Source organism: Lolium perenne, chromosome 3, assembly GCF_019359855.2.
Source record: "Lolium perenne isolate Kyuss_39 chromosome 3, Kyuss_2.0, whole genome shotgun sequence".
Classification (NCBI taxonomy): domain Eukaryota; kingdom Viridiplantae; phylum Streptophyta; class Magnoliopsida; order Poales; family Poaceae; genus Lolium; species Lolium perenne.
The window spans coordinates 145,579,165-145,596,815 of NC_067246.2; the positions used below are offsets into that span (position 1 = coordinate 145,579,165).

At 42.1% G+C, this 17,651-nt stretch overlaps 1 protein-coding gene across 1 annotated transcript; it reads left to right on the plus strand.

Annotated features, from left to right (window-relative positions):
• Positions 1–5,961: 5,961 nt before the first annotated feature.
• Positions 5,962–10,395, plus strand: LOC127327110 (Golgi apparatus membrane protein-like protein ECHIDNA). Its single transcript, XM_051353890.1, has 6 exons — positions 5,962–6,132; positions 6,552–6,608; positions 6,729–6,932; positions 7,015–7,074; positions 8,678–8,804; positions 9,917–10,395. The coding sequence occupies exons 1-6, from the start codon at positions 6,112–6,114 to the stop codon at positions 10,003–10,005; spliced, it is 558 nt and encodes a 185-aa protein (XP_051209850.1). The 5' UTR covers positions 5,962–6,111; the 3' UTR covers positions 10,006–10,395.
• The last annotated feature ends 7,256 nt before the right edge of the window (positions 10,396–17,651 follow it).

Consider the following 17,651-nt stretch of genomic DNA (forward strand, 5'->3'; position numbering starts at 1 on the left):
AACAAAGTACTGTAGGTAAAAACATGGGTTGTCTCCCATAAGCGCTTTTCTTTAACGCCTTTCAGCTAGGCGCAGAAAGTGTGTATCAAGTATTATCAAGAGACGAAGTGTCAACATCATAATTTGTTCTCATAATAGAATCAAAAGGTACCTTCATTCTCTTTCTAGGGAAGTGTTCCATACCTTTCTTGAGAGGAAATTGATATTTTATATTACCTTCCTTCATATCAATAATAGCACCAACAGTTCGAAGAAAAGGTCTTCCCAATATAATGGGACAAGATGCATTGCATTCAATATCCAAGACAACAAAATCAACGGGAACAAGGTTATTGTTAACGGTAATGCGAACATTATCAACTTTACCCAAAGGTTTCTTTGTAGAATGATCAGCAAGATTAACATCCAAATAATAATTTTTCAGCGGTGGCAAGTCAAGCATATTATAAATTTTCTTAGGCATAACAGAAATACTTGCACCAAGATCACATAAAGCATTACAATCAAAATCTTTAACCTTCATCTTAATGATGGGCTCCCAACCATCCTCTAGCTTTTTAGGAATAGAGGCTTCGCGCTCTAGTTTCTCTTCTCTAGCTTTTATAAGAGCATTTGTAATATGATGTGTAAAAGCCAAATTTATAGCACTAGCATTAGGACTTTTAGCAAGTTTTTGCAAGAACTTTATAACTTCAGAGATGTGGCAATCATCAAAATTCAAACCATTATAATCTAAAGCAATGGGATCATCATCCCCAATGTTGGAAAAAATTTCAGCGACTTTATCACAGCAGATTTCAAAGCTTTTAGCAGCTTTCAGTAGTTTTTCGCGCTTTGCATTAGAAGTGGAAACATTGCTAACACCAATTCTTTTATTAGTATTAGTGGTAGGTGCAACAACATGTGTAGCATTAGCATTACTAGTGGTGGTAATAGTCCAAACTTTAGCTATATTCTTTTCTTTAGCTAGTTTTTCATTTTCTTCTCTATCCCACCTAGCACGCAGTTCAGCCATTAATCTTATATTCTCATTAATTCTAACTTGAATGGCATTTGCTGTAGTAGTAATTTTATTATGATGATTCTCATTAGGCAAAACTTTTGATTTCAAAAGATCAACATCAATGACAAGACTATCGACTTTAGAAGCAAGTATATCAATTTTCCCAAGCTTGTCTTCAACAGATTTGTTAAAAGCAGTTTGTGTACTAATAAATTCTTTAAGCATGGCTTCAAGTCCAGGGGGTGAACTCCTATTATTGTTGTAAGAATTCCCATAAGAATTACCATAGCCGTTGCCATTATTATAAGGATATGGCCTATAGTTGTTACTAGAATTGTTCCGGTAAGCATTGTTGTTGAAATTATTATTTTTAATGAAGTTTACATCAACATGTTCTTCTTGTGCAACCAATGAAGCTAATGGAACATTATTAGGATCAATATTAGTCCTATCATTCACAAGCATAGACATAATAGCATCAATCTTATCACTCAAGGAAGAGGTTTCTTCGACAGAATTTACCTTCTTACCTTGTGGAGCCCTTTCCGTGTGCCATTCAGAGTAGTTGATCATCATATTATCAAGAAGCTTTGTTGCTTCACCAAGAGTGATGGACATAAAGGTACCTCCAGCAGCTGAATCCAATAAATTCCGCGAAGAAAAATTTAGTCCTGCATAGAAGGTTTGGATGATCATCCAAGTAGTCGATCCATGGGTTGGGCAATTTTTAACCAAAGATTTCATTCTTTCCCAAGCTTGAGCAACATGTTCAGTATCTAATTGTTTAAAATTCATTATGCTACTCCTCAAAGATATAATTTTAGCAGGGGGATAATATCTACCAATAAAAGCATCCTTGCATTTAGTCCATGAATCAATACTATTCTTAGGCAGAGATAGCAACCAATCTTTAGCTCTTCCTCTTAATGAGAAAGGGAACAATTTTAGTTTAATAATATCACCATCTACATCTTTATATTTTTGCATTTCACATAATTCAACAAAATTATTAAGATGGGCAGTAGCATCATCGAACTAACACTGAGAAAATTGCTCTCGCATAACAAGATTCAAAGAAAGCAGGTTTAATTTCAAAGAATTCTCTTTGTAGTAGCAGGTGGAGCAATAGGTGTGCATAAGAAATCATTATTATTTGTGGTTGTGAAGTCACACAACTTAGTATTTTCAGCGTTGGCCATTTTAGCAACAGTAAATAAAGCAAACTAGATAAAGCAAATGCAAGTAAACTAATTTTTTTGTGTTTTTGATATAGCAAACAAGATAGCAAATAAAGTAAAACTAGCAACTAATTTTTTTGTATTTTGATTTAGTGCAGCAAACAAAGTAGTAAATAAAACTAAGCAAGACAAAAACAAAGTAAAGAGATTGAGAAGTGGAGACTCCCCTTGCAGCGTGTCTTGATCTCCCCAGCAACGGCGCCAGAAAAAGAGCTTGATGGCGTGTATTTCACACGTTCGTTGGGCAACCCCAAGAGGAAGGTATGATGCGCACAGCAGCAAGTTTTCCCTCAGAAAGAAACCAAGGTTTATCGAACCAGGAGGAGCCAAGAAGCACGTTGAAGGTTGATGGCGGCGGGATGTAGTGCGGCGCAACACCAGGGATTCCGGCGCCAACGTGGAACCTGCACAACACAACCAAAGTACTTTGCCCCAACGAAACAGTGAGGTTGTCAATCTCACCGGCTTGCTGTAACAAAGAGTTAACCGTATTGTGTGGAAGATGATTGTTTGCAGAAAATAGTAGAACAAGTATTGCAGTAGATTGTATTTCAGTAAAGAGAATTGGACCGGGGTCCACAGTTCACTAGAGGTGTCTCTCCCATAAGACGAACAGCATGTTGGGTGAACAAATTACAGTTGGGCAATTGACAAATAAAGAGAGCATGACCATGCACATACATATCATGATGAGTATAGTGAGATTTAATTGGGCATTACGACAAAGTACATAGACCGTCATCCAACTGCATCTATGCCTAAAAAGTCCACCTTCAGGTTATCATCCGAACCCCTCCGGTATTAAGTTGCTAACAACAGACAATTGCATTAAGTATGGTGCGTAATGTAACTAGTGACTACATCCTTGAACATAGCACTAATGTTTTATCCCTAGTGGCAACAGCACAACACAACCTTAGAACTTTCTCACACGTCCTGTGTGTCAATGCAGGCATGAACCCACTATCGAGCATAAGTACTCCCTCTTGGAGTTACAAGCATCTACTTGGCCAGAGCATCTACTAGTAACGGAGAGCATGCAAGATCATAAACAACACATAAGCATAACTTTGATAATCAACATAACAAGTATTATCTATTCATCGGATCCCAACAAACGCAACATATAGAATTACAGATAGATGATCTTGATCATGTTAGGCAGCTCACAAGATCCGACAATGATAGCACAATGGGGAGAAGACAACCATCTAGCTACTGCTATGGACCCATAGTCCAGGGGTAGACTACTCACACATCACACTGGAGGCGACCATGGCGGCGTAGAGTCCTCCGGGAGATGATTCCCCTCTCCGGCAGGGTGCCGGAGGCGATCTCCTGGATCCCCCGAGATGGGATCGGCGGCGGCGGCGTCTCTGGAAGGTTTTCCGTATCGTGGCTCTCGGTACTGGGGGTTTCGTCACGGAGACTTTTTATAGGCGGAAGGGCAGGTCAAGAGGCGGCACGGGGGCCCCACACTACAGGCCGGCGCGGCCAGGGGGGGCCGCGCCGCCCTATGGTGTGGCCCCTCCGTGGCCCCTCTTCGTCTCTCCTTCGGACTTCTGGAAGCTTCGTGAGAAAATAGGCCCCTGGGCTTTGATTTCGTCCAATTCCGAGAATATTTCCTTACTAGGATTTCTGAAACCAAAAACAGCAGAAACAAAGAATCGGCACTTTGGCATCTTGTTAATAGGTTAGTTCCAGAAAATGCACGAATATGACATAAAGTGTGCATAAAACATGTAGATAACATCAATAATGTGGCATGGAACATAAGAAATTATCGATACGTCGGAGACGTATCAACTATCAACCGCTTCTCTTCTAGTCAACTTGTTGGGGTTGTAAGGCTTGAAGCCTTCCTCGATGATTCTCCAAAGTTCATTGGAGGCACTGTGAACATGAGAGCTAAACTCAAATTGCCAAGTATCGTAATTATTAACGGAAAACTTAGGTGGGTCACCCCGGATGTTTATATGAGGATGGGGAACCGGTATATCGGGTGATTGGAAAGGTGGAGGTACTCGATTGTAGCTCTCATCACCACTAGTTCCCCTAGGAGATGCAATGGTAGATTTGATAGTGTTTATGTTATCACCATCCACGGGTGCGGTAGAGGAGGGTAATACCGAAGCATCACCAATTCCTAACGCATCCGTAGCATTATCCTCTTTGGTGGAAGCCACGGGACGGGGCGGAGCCAAAAGCTGCACTAAAAGTATAATAAGAGAGCTATTATTCTCTATGGCCATTATAGAAGTTAAAGAAATCCATCACATGCATAGCCACTATCCATTTGTGTGATTGCATCAAACAACCAACATGAAAGTTACTGCAATTCTCCTACTTTTACAGTTTGGTAACATATCACCAATAACAAATCGATGTGTAGCCGTTAGAAAAGTAAGCTAGGACAACACAACCCTTCATAATCCTCCAAAGTGGGTGCAGTAGGGATTATGGCAGTGGAGACCGTACACAGAGGGGATCCGAGCCAGAGACAATAGAACCATTGTTGCACAAGACTTTTTTGCTCATGTCTAGTACAAATAATCAAAGGTGCAAACTGATGGAGGGTGAAAAGCTACAGACATCACAACATTTTTCTACCTTTTCGATGTGAAGATTACTCATGTGTCGTCGAAGATGCTAGACATCGATCACCCATGTCTCCCCCTCTGCAGCAACAATCGATGCATCCTCCACATTCTCGGGGCGTTGGCACTGCTGGCTCCTCCTATGCATCGCCCACTACCGCTCTTTGTCATCACCATCTCACCGTCGTCGCGACCATCATGATATTGGAATAATCCAAAATAACAACAAGAGTTAGAACATATGCATTCCGAAGAAATATGGCGAGAGAGAAATGAAAAATCAACTACAAAGGATAGGAACCTCAGCATTTGGCATGAAGCAGACAATCGCAAGAAGCAATACTAAGGGGAAAGATGCAATGGAGAAGAGAATGAGCCATAACCTCATGAAACAGGGGAGATGAGGCAGGCATGCCCGAAACGGTTTCCACTATCACTAGAAATCAAGGAAATGGGAGGGCAGTGACGATATACCTGGTGCTACCATTAATTTTTAGATGCAATTACGGCGGCGGCGCGATGCCTCTAGGGCCTTCCGTCGAGGCAGAGCACAACCAGCAGCTGAAAGCCCACATAACCAACGAAATAGCCTATACCTACGCAACAAGAGATGGCTAGTAGGTCTTGCGGGAGTTTCTGAGCCCGATTAACGAGATGGCTTGCAGGTTCGTCCCTGGAGTAGCGTCCATTTGACGTTGCGCCCGACGTAAGGTTCGACGTGCGGTGAAAAACACTGCGGTGAGATATAAGAACGATATGGTACGTCCGTTCGTAGGATCCGAGGCTGAAAACTTGTTATCGATGTTGTAATCGATGTGGTGGTTACTTCTAGATAGTTCAATTTTAATATTTTTTCTTATAATAACAACACAACGTATTCTTAGCATTCTCTTCTCCATCCGACGGCTGCAAAAGTGCGCATCAATGGTGCTCACGAAAGAGAAGAGTAGATTGCAAAATAATTTCGATAAATAAAAAGGTTCCCTGGAAAATAATAGCGCCAAAAGATCCTCGCCATTATGTGTTTCATCGAACGGCTGGAAAGTGGCGCTGGAAGGACCGGAGAATCTCGGTGCACCCTCCATACCTACACATATTTCAATCAAACCCCTTCCATCATTTTCCCCGTGCCCTTTTTGTGGCTCTCTTCGTCTACCTGACGTCTTCGATCTCGGGGGATTTCTCCCGAAACAAAAGGCCAATCCGGCGAATTAGCACCGGCAGACGTAGCTGAAACTCGCGCTGAGAGAGCGAGTAGCAAAGGAAGAATCTGATGGATCAGCATCAACGTCAGGTAAGAAGTTCCTTTCGATTCGCATTTCTTGCTTCGTTCAGGAGATTCGGACCAGAGCTGTTTTGTCCCGCTATTACTTCTAGGGTTTGGCTTTGTGTTGGAGCTGCTTCAGATCTATGGATTTGTCTCCGCTAGAATCCTGAATTAGGGTTTGCTTCGAACGGTGTGGCGAATCTCCCCTAGTCGGCTAGTCCTCCTATCATGCGTTAACAGAGAATCTCGAAAAATCCCCCCCTTCCAAGATCCAGGCTGGTCATCAGTATTTACTTTCTATGACAAGCAGATGATTTTTGTTAGGTGCTTTGGATTCTATTGTATATGGTTAAGCCATATAGTTAACTTATCCGCTGGTTAATCGAGATTCAGGATATAGAGGGGGGTGGTATTTAGCGTGATAATTTATTTTTCTCTTGTTGCAGGAGGTTAGTGAGAATTATTCGAATCCAAAGACCTGCCTCTTTCATGTGCTCTTCAAGGTACCGTGCCTGTTCCTTCTAAGATATGCATTCATTAAGGAGAAGACATGTGAATTTGTATATGGAGATCCATTGTATGTATATGCATGCTTAATTGATTTTGAGTATTTGTGTTTGAAGGCTGGGGCATTGGCATTCTACATACTGTCCGCACTGTTTGTGCACAACTTTGTCATCATCTTTGTTGTCACCGTGTTCCTAGCAGCACTTGACTTCTGGGTGGTTAAGAATGTAAGTGGAAGGATATTGGTTGGACTGCGTTGGTGGAATGAGATTAATGATGAGGGCAATAGCGTGTGGATGTTTGAATGCCTTGATGAACAGGTTTGTATTTTCCTTCTTGCCATTCTTATGCAGTTTTGTTTTGACTGTCCACCAGTAAATTGATGTAGCTGTTTCGTTGCAGTCTCTTGCTAGGATGAACAAGAAAGACTCGTGGTTGTTTTGGTGGACTCTTTACTTGGCCGTAAGTGATGCTGAGAATACGATGGTTTGGTTATTTTTGTTTTTGTTTACGAATGAAATTAATCATGCACAATTTTACTCTCTTGCTTTAATACGTCTGCCTGATAAGTGTACCAAGAATTCTGCTACAAATGGAATATATAAACATAAACAACATACAAAGGAATGTTAGACAACAAACAGCAGTCAGGCAAGCATGGTAAGGTGTAATGGGATACCGACTTTCTTTTGCAAGGACTGATTAAATCTTCTTTAAGTATTAATCTTGACGCATTCTACCTTGGACGTGTTTGGTATTAAAAACAACACCCTGTTGCATGGAGTCTATACGCTCAGTGGAACTATTTGATGTGTCTCGGTATAGTATGGGCGGCAATACTGTTTTTATTAGGTATTATTACCTTTTTCAACTCTGCCGATTGCTGAGATGGTAATGCTTTTGGAAAAATACGAGTTGGTGTTACAAGCATGCTTATTTTATAGAATGTTATTAAATCAATGATTCTTTTGTTGGTGAATGCCACCACAAAATTATTCCCTTGAAGGAACAACAAATTCAAGACAGCATTACATTACAAGCATGCTTATTTTGTTATGCTTTTTGGTACATATGTCCTATGGCACAACCATCTAAGAGCACATGTGGTGTTTTATCAAGTACTATAACTTCCCGGATATGTCTGCTTTCCATATATGATTCTTAGTTAGTTATGTGCTTCACTGTTTAGCTATTATGAAACAGTTTACCTGGACATTAATGCAAAAGCTTGAAAGTAACATTGATCCAAGTGTCGATCATGTCAAGCTATGGGAAAGGAGAAGTCAGGATCACTCCAATGTTTGTTTAATAAAAATGCCCGACACAATTGGAAAATTAAGCAATCACCATCTCTAAACTTGGACAGTTAGTTCTACCAGAAAATATTCTAGATTCATCGTTGAAAACCAGTGTGGTAGCTAAGTTCAGATGTGTGAGTTTCAGAACATGTTCAACATCAGCACTGTAGACTGACATCACATTAGAGAAAATATTGATATTTTTTGAAAACTCTTGAAAAGGATGACCTAATTCTGAGAAACAAGGGTTTAAAGCTCCAAGCTGTCTTGCCTGTTTTGTTTACAATCTTTTTTCCATGCTGCAAGAAGACCTTTTTTATTACATTATTGCATTGATGTCATATATTCATAAAGGTAATGGCGTCAAGTCTATCAATGTGTTATATTGTGGGTTTGGCAGTTGTAAACTGAACATGTAAAAGGTATGGGATGATGATATTGTAAACTCTGACAAGTCATTGACGAACATAATAAGCTAAATCTGATTCAGATCCTTCAATGTTTTAATTCTTCTCATTTTCTTGAGTAACGTGAAACTGGAAACTAATTTGAAATAAGGAGACTATGTAAACTGATAATTTAAATGAGGAAGCTTCTCTGAATGAGTAAATCACTGAAGTGCCAAGGCCAGATTCATAGCTACTTCTTTTCCTCCTTGGTACTGTCTGGTCTATTTAATTTTGGGTACTGTCTTTGATTTGTACTCCTGAATGAAACTTTGCCTCAAGTGTTTAAGGTTTTAAAAGTGGGCCCCATCCATATTTCAGGCTGCTGCATGGGTCGTTCTTGGGATATTCTCGCTCATCAGACTTCAAGCTGATTACCTTCTTGTCATTGGAGTGTGCCTGAGTCTCAGCATTGCAAATATTATTGGGTTTACGAAATGCAAAAAAGGTGCGGCTTCTCCTGCACAATCTACGTTCATTGGAACCATGTTATAGGATGCTGTGGTTATTTGGATTGGCCAGTCAGATAAGAAACTGTTGTTAGTTGTTAATAAAACTTACTAGTCTAGAGCTTTATGCTATTTGACAGATCTGCAGCTTCAGCATCCTGGTCTAACTATTTGGAATGTACAGTCGTAGTAATAGAACACTTGAGACTAGACTATTCTTCTGAAAAAAAACCCTAGCAGTTTACCCTTAGCCAGCTTTCTTTAGTACTCCCTCTGTTCATAAATATAAGATGTTTTAGGTATTTCATAGTGAACTAGATACACACCATAGTGAGTGAATCTACATACTAAAAAAGACTAGCTACATACCAAAATAGATGAATCTACTAAAAGCTAAAACATCTTATATTGATGAACGGAGGGAGTATTACTTTTTCTGGGTATGCTGGTCAGTTTAGATCATTAGAAGATGTTCATGTTTCTTAAGTTGTTCGCATTTTGATAACTTGCATGTGGATCATCTATTAGAAGAGTCATGCTAATCCTAATCACCTTTTAAGTAGTTTTGTAGCAATAGAACACTTGAGACAAGACTATTCTTGTTCTGAAAAAAAAACCTAGCAGTTTAGCCTTACCCAGCTTTCCTTAGTATTACTTTTTCTGGGTATACTGGTCAGTTTAGATCATTAGAAGCTGTTTATGTTTCTTAAGTTGTTTGCATTTTGATAACTTGCATGTGGATCATCTATTAGAAGTCTGGAGTCATGCTAATCCTAATCACCTTTTAAGTAGTTTTGTGTCCTTGAGGCTCTCGTTTTATGACGTTACAACTTATGTAATTGGTTTGAAACATACTATTATTCATCAAACGAGTTGAAAGAAATTGGCCCGCAAAGCCCAGTTACTTGGGTTTGGATAGCATGCTGTTGTAGTTCATCGGAGTATCCTCTGCAGTAAATGCCATTTTGTTGCTACGTGATCTCACTCATAGTTGCCTATAATGTTTGGGTCAAATAGAAGTTGTGCCACTCTAATCATACGTGTTGCTAATGAAACATCTTGATTTTATAGTTTTAACTTTGACATTTGTACTGCGATGTTTATTATGCAGATGCCAAGAAAAACTTCCAGGATATTGCTCAAAGCGCACTCCTATCATCCAGCATGAGGTCAACTCTGCAGTCAGCATTTGGTGTCTAACCATAACCAGAGGACCTATTTGTGGCATGTAACGTGTACAATCCATGGATAAGATGATGCATTTGCCTTTTGCTTTAGTTGCTCGTGCCTAGCTTTTCTCCAACCATGTACATCTTCCTGGCCCACAATGTCCTTGATATTGCTCTACTGTCACCAAAGAGGTTGGTCATGAGTTCTGACTGGCGCTAACGCACTTTGAGCGTCAATATAAACACATTACTCGGTAATCACTAGGTACTGATGATCTTTGAGGGTTTTCTAGCATTCAGTCATTATGCTATACTGTAAAAGGGAGTAATTCGGAGTGCAGTCTAGTTGACTTAATGAAACCTCATGTACATGAACTTGTCCTGATGTCTTTACTTGGAGTACCCTCGTTTTGTTTTCTCTTTTGGACCTCTCCGTTTCAGACAACTGTTGGCTGTATATTATCCGTACCTGGAAATGAAATCGGGAGCGTATGCTCCTTAATTTGGGGAAAAAAAAGAAGCAAAGGTAAAGTTCTCATTTGGTTGGTGTTATGGGCGTCCAATTTGTCCTCATGGAGGGATCTCTTCTTTGCATATGCCGTGCAGCTCATGCGTTCCAAATCATCAACGCCGGGTGAACCCAACATTTGAAAATCGTCAAAATTAACAAAAGTAATGACCAAACAAACTCGATTTCTCCTGGCTTCCCGTGTTCACATCGAATCTCCAGCCCCTTTATTTGCTCATCGCAAATCGTTTTAGAGTTATATGTACGTATGGTGCTGTGGATACTTGAGCACTTGCAGAAAGTAAAGCATTTTTCAATTCATCCTTTTCATTGCGATGTGAAGACGACTAGAGCGTTTCCCACGTCGAAAAGACGGATCGCCGGTGAGCGCCGGCGATAGCTGAAAGCAAAACATTTGGGTTCGCGTGAGAAAACACTCCCACGCATCTTCGAAATTGGCGATCGATTTCCGGTACAGGTACAGCGACGAGCCCATGGCTGAACGGTTCTCAGCCAATGCTCCGTCTCCGGTCTCCTCAGCGTTATCTTCTCTCGGCGAGCTAGGCATGCCGCGTCGGACGTTATCCGCGTAGAGCGAGCGACGTCGTAGACCAACGCGAAACACGTCCTCCATTTTCCCCTCCGCTCGCTCGCACCGTCGCTCTCACCTAAAAATCACGTAAAATCCTTGTGAGCTTGGGAAAACAGAAGAAACCCGTCGTTTCGCCGCCATATATTTTGTCACGCAAAAACCTCGAAATGATGGGGAACCAATCCTGGAACGTAGTTTCCGTCTCATGCCGTGTCCTTTTTCACGGGTTGTTTTCTTGCAATCTCCTCCTCGTATTCTCTTTGTTTTCTTTTGGTTTTGCTCAAAAGTGCATGCAAAGCAACAAACTTTATTCTGGAAAATATTTCTTCTAGGTAGGAGATCTTTCCATGGTACAGATTGGCGAGGAGAAAAAGGTCACGTTGGCCTCGTGGCGCCGTGGATCACACAGATGGTAGGGAGACATCAGCGCCACCTAAGGAAAAAAGGGTTTACGATATCTCAGCCAGGTCATCCGACTACTCTTATCCACTTAAATTTCATTGCATTTTCTCCATTCTTTTGCTTTGCTTGTGGCTGGACTGCTGCCTGACAGAATGGTCAATGCGTGTAATTTCGGATTTACATTTCTGCAAAATAACGAGAGAGAGGTGATGCTTCAAAGTTAGATTCTCTGCAGAATTTGCGTTCTGAAGCATTAACCAAAAACCCGGATCCACTCATCGTGTGTGGGTTATCCGTCCCATAGGAAAAACACTTGCTCGATCGGTGTGGGTGAAAGAGGAGAAATTCCTTTTCTGCACCAACAGATCGTGAAGTTGCAGTCTTGCAATGCAGTTCCAAGAGACCACACGTTGCACCAGATTTTAGTCCAACATCATTACCCCACGTTTTTTAAAGAAAAACAGGGCATAGCCCCGGTTTCATTTCATCACAACGTTATTACAAGCATTTCACAGTTAGATCTTCCATAATTACAACATTAGGCATACCTAGGGCGAGGGACAAGTTCCACAGCTCTCAAAAAGGGGGGGGGGGGGGGGGGGACGGGGGGAATACATCTGACGATAACTGAAAAAACAAACTGAGCTCTACAGAAGAAGACAACAAAAGGAGACTAAAGCATGTGAAGCACCCTGCAACCTTCACCATCTCCCACCAGCATCAAAGCATTCACTCCTAAGGTTCTTGCCAGGTCTGATCAACCGAGGTCCAGATCCCCTCTTATGATTCATAGTGCGTACTTTCAGAGAAGTTCATTCTCATGAGTCAGCTAGGTTCTAGCCACAATAGCAGAGGTGGCATTCGAGCCATGTACTCCAGCTTGTTCACCATCATCAGTTTTCCTCTTTCTTCCTCTTTTAGCAGGATGCTGCATGGTGCAAGAGTGTAAGCAGTTTTCCTCCATATCACCTGCATCCCAAACCATTGTGTTCGATTAAACATCATGTCATTTTTGGTAAGCCAGATGATTTCAAGATAGCAGCATTAACCATATTCATCAAACAATTTCTTTTTTTTTGTTATTCCATAAGCCAAATATATCAACTATAGTTGTAGAGGGAAAGTTTAAACCCAAAACCCTCTTAATATTTGACCACATATTGGAAGCAACAACACAATCACAGAATAGATGTTGACAAGATTTAAGCTTATTATAGAAAACACAAGTCAAACCATCTACTGATTGCCTTTTTACTAAGTTATCTCTAGTGAGTAGCTTATTATAATCCAGCAACTAGAGAAAGAACCCCACATTTTTTTCTTGAATGGCCTTCTTCGGATTTTGTCTTGTCTTCCTCTCTTCAACACCAGTTTTAATGAGATTCGCTTATCTACACAATATCAACCATATTTTCCAAAGAGCCGTGCATGTGAGCAAATTGAGCGCCACCAAAATATAAATTATTTTCGTAACTTATTTTGCAAACCAGTGTCCGGACAGGGGATAGGGTTGAGAAAAGATGATGGCCAAAATATGGATTATGCCAACTATGGAAACAAGACACACTTTTTCTTCAAGTTTACATACTTGATTCCGATTTGGGAAAACATGAAAACTTGGCTTGGGGCATGGGAGATCGTGCCGCCCAATTAGGCAAACAACCCCTTGGTCTAAAGGTGGCGGCATTCCTTTCTCCTGGGAGCCGACAACCAGCGTAAAACCATCTCCTCCCTTGATATGCTAGTCTCTTGGGATATTGGGAAGGAAAGTAATGCACATATGTTTTGGCAAGCATCTACGATGCCAACAATCGTTGCCGCCAAGATCAAGGAGGAAGCAGAAAATTGGGTAACCCCGCGAACTATGTATTTCAGTGAGATTATCCCATGAGAGTGGGATTTGTAATAAGGGGGTGTGTGGATCCCTGCTGACTAAAAGCTCTTTCATAATTAATGGGATACGTCAAAGTTTTTTTCCTCAGTTTCGAAAAATATTTGTCAATGAAACAATTACCATATTAGACTTACAGTAGTGTGATGATGCCCATCATCGTCATTGAGGGTTATCTAGGTTATTAGCTAATCTACTTTCCTAAGTAATATTGTTTAGTATGGCACGTTGATTAATGATTATCATGCCTATTATTTCATCATCATTAAATATTTGATTGCCCGCGGTCATTTTGGGCATCTCATAATCGTAGCCCGCGGAGTGATGATTTACTTGGCCAAGTCTAGAGTCCGCTTTATCGAGAAAATGACTAGAGTATGCATGTGCATCTTATTTGGTTGATCACATTTATTCAAAACTCATTTCCTACACCTCGTTTGGTTGACAGCAAACGAGGATTATAGCTAACATGATTTAGCTTGTTTGGATGCACATAGCTTAGTGTTGTGGCCACCTCTTCTCAAAGTGGTGATCTTACCATACACTACTATACATATGGAACTAACAGGCAGCAGAAAATTAACATCCTTTTAGCCCTAGCAACTATTAAATCTCAGTTCGACACATGATAGTACCCATCTGTATCCAATAACAGTTATACAAGCGTAGAGCATAGAACATGACGGTCTTCACTTATTCATCTTTGATGTGGGCATAACCCTTCGGGTACTCGGCATTGCCGTACCCGGTGCAAATTATGAAGATGGACCAGCACAAGGACTCGACGAGCTGGACCCGCAAGGAATATCAACTTGGACTACAAGGAAAGAAGACTCCAATACGAATCCTACTAGGACTCTTGTAAACCCTAGCTTGGCTGATATATAAAGCCAGGCAGGGGCACCCCTTAGGACACTCATATTCAGAAACATAAAACATAGGGCGACACGCCTAGACATCACAACCCACATATTAGAACTAGACTAGATCCAACAACTCCGCCTATGGCGGCCCCCTGTACACATATATTCATATAGTGGATTGCTAGCAGGACGTAGCGATCCTCCACCGTGGGGACGTGAACCTGGGTACGTCATGTACCGCCTCGCTCCCGGAACCTCCGTCGTCGCCTTTCTCTAAAACCCAAGCCTCTCATGGTGGGCATTGCCGAGGAACCGCCTCGTCAATTGGCGCCGTCTGTGGGAAGCGCAACGACTGGATTTTGTTATCCGGGCGGGATCTCTCGTCATCAACTTCTAGATTGCATCGGGTACGGCTAAACAATGGCGGCTGCATCTAACCCGGCAACTTTGGATCGCGCGGACTTCATGATGAGGACATCCCTACTACACCACTACCTCCGTCATTGATAAATGAAGATGAACCTGCTGTGAAGCTCAAGTCCAATGAAGTGCGGATTGGACCAATTACAAGGGCTCGTGCGAAGCTACTTAAACAACAGGTGAATTTGTTTCTAAACGATACTTTGATTGATGAGAACTTTATACTGCCTAAGTCCTGTTACTTATGTGTCATCAGGTATCAAGAGGAGACAAGCATCGCACGAGGAGGAGAAGAGCAGCTGGACGTGAAGAAGCTGCACATGGAGATGGACATGAAGATATCTCATGGACGCGCGAGGGAGGAGCGGGAGGCATGCGCGAGAGGAGAAGACGAAGTCCAGGCCGGCCCAGCACCCGGTCAGACTGGCCGCCACGCCGGCGCGCCGGGTCCCTCGCCCGGTCCAACCGGGCGGCAGACCGGATCTGCCCCGGCGCCAACCGGGCGCCCCGCTGACTGCAACCGGAGAGGTACTGCGCCACAATTCCCGAGTCCGGTTTCCACCCGGTCCCTGGCCCAGTTTGAACCGGCCAGCCCGGTCCCAGGCCCGGTCGACCGGCCCCCAGACCGGCCGTGTCCGAGTCTGTCTCGACCAGATCTATTCTGGGTCGGTTATTCTTGTATCTTTTCGACCAGAAGTCGTCCTGGACGCCTATATAAGTCCATAGGACGCCACCCTAGCTGCTTTAGACCACGTTTAAGGTAAACCCTAGTTCATAGTTGTTTGCTAAGCAAAACTATTGTTCTCCAACTCTCCAATTCGTTGCGATCTGAAGTTTTATTGCTACTGAAAGTTTGTGTGATCTGATGTTCCATTGGGATTAGAAGATTGCAATCTACCGCTTCGTGGTCGGCGGCTACGTGCGTAAGTGTGTGGAGTTGCGAATATCTTGCAGGTTGAGAGCTGTTGCATTGGCATCAGGAATCAATCGAGAGACTTCGTCGGCGTCATACAAGTTATCCTCCTCATATCATCGATTCCATCCGCTGCTACCATCGCATGTTCATCACCACCCGTCGCTTACTGAGAAGATCGGGCAACCCCTTATCATCTTGGTATCAGATTCTCGGGTTTCCTCGGTAAGCCATCCACAATCCACCCCATAGTTGAGTTGTGAGTGTTTTCCTATACAGAAAAAGCCATAAAAAGTTAGGGTTAGGGTTTGCCATAGCCTTAGATTGCACTAATTTCGAGTTTTAGTTGCTTTTCGTAGTTGTTTTTGCGTATCTTTATCTTTCATCTAATAGAATTGTTAGGGTTTGTGTTTTCTCTATCATCTAGTTTATCATAGTGTGTCAGTTTTTGTTACTCCGAGTCCACATAGCGTACAGTGTGCTTGTTCCCAACCATAGACACAACTTTTCGATATAAAGTGACTAGGAACTTCCCCCGAAGAGACTAGTTTTGCCGCTCGACAGGCTGCTCGTTAGGGTTTTGGTGCTTTGCATATCTTGTTGGCCGTGTTATCAAGGAGTTGTGTCATAAAAAAAACAGAGAAAATAGAAAAGAAGCAAAAAGAGCTACATAGCTGCGTGTGTTATACAAAACGAAAATTCCAAAAAAGAAAAGTGAAGTGCTAGTTGATTCAAGTGAAGGCCTAAGTTTACTTTACTGCACCAGTAGTTGAGCAATCTTGTGCCTGTCTCATTGAGCTTTGCTAGCGTCTCTCTAGTGCATTGCAACCTTTCCTACCTATAGTTGCATTGCCCCATTATATCGCCTGGTGTGAGTATCATTGGTTGTCTACGGTCAGCGCTAGAGCTTGTTATTGGTGCAAATAGGTAGCCCACCTACAGCCCCACATATATCCTGCTTTATCGTGTGATTTGTTCTTATACCCTTGATATTCGCTTCGCTACATCCATGCACTAGTCCGTCAATCCAAGTTGGTAAGCAATACTAATTCACTTTGGAGCGGTGAGATTTACCTTTCTTATCAGTTTTGAGTGAGTTGTGAGAGTACCACCAAAGATTTTTGTTTAGTGCACTAACCTACTAATCATGTCTTCTATCGAGAATATTGATGTGATGCAGAAAAAGGATCCAACTACTACCGTTACTTGGTTGGAATTTGAGGCACTTCGTGATCATATGCAACGTGAAATCCGTGTTGCTAGTGACGTGTTGGACAAGGACATTCAAGGCGTTCACTTGAAGGTCGATGAGGCTACTATAGCGGTTAACACCGTTCAAACATCGGTGACGACTCTTCAAGCATCTATACAAGCTTTGACAAACGCCGTTGGAGAAATACGTACAATGGTGCAACAACAACAACCACCACCTGATGAAGATGGCAGTGTGCAAGGTGAAAATGCTGAAGCTGCTAATGCTCAAGGGCATGGTGTTGGTCGTGGTCTTGGACGTGGCGTTGGTGATGCGTTCCGTGGTCGTGGTTTTGTCCCCGTCGGAGCCCAACGTGTTCTACAACAACAAGAAGATGATTTGGGTAAGCCCAAGTTCTCAATTCCCAGATTTGAAGGAGGTACTGATGTTGAAGAATATCTCACATGGGAGCTAAAGATTGAGAGATTATGACGTTTACATCCTGATTATACTGAAGATAGGAAGATCAAGCTTGCTTCCTCTGAATTTGATGGCTATGCATTGCGTTGGTGGGATGGACTTATTCGTGCTCGCGAAGAAGATGGTGAGCTCGCTATTATCACATGGCGTGCTATGAAGGCGGCAATGAGAGCTCATTTTGTTCCTACCAATTACTTGCGATCAGTTTTTGACAAGTTGACCCAATTGAAACAAGGTGTGTTGACGGTTGATGCTTACTACATGGAGATGGAGATGCTTATGCGGCGTGCCCATGTCCGTGAGTCTCTTGAGATGACACTACAGCGTTTTCTGAATGGTCTGCGGTTTAATATCAAGGGCATTGTTCATCATCACAATTACGCTACTATGAATGAGCTACTACATCATGCAAGAGA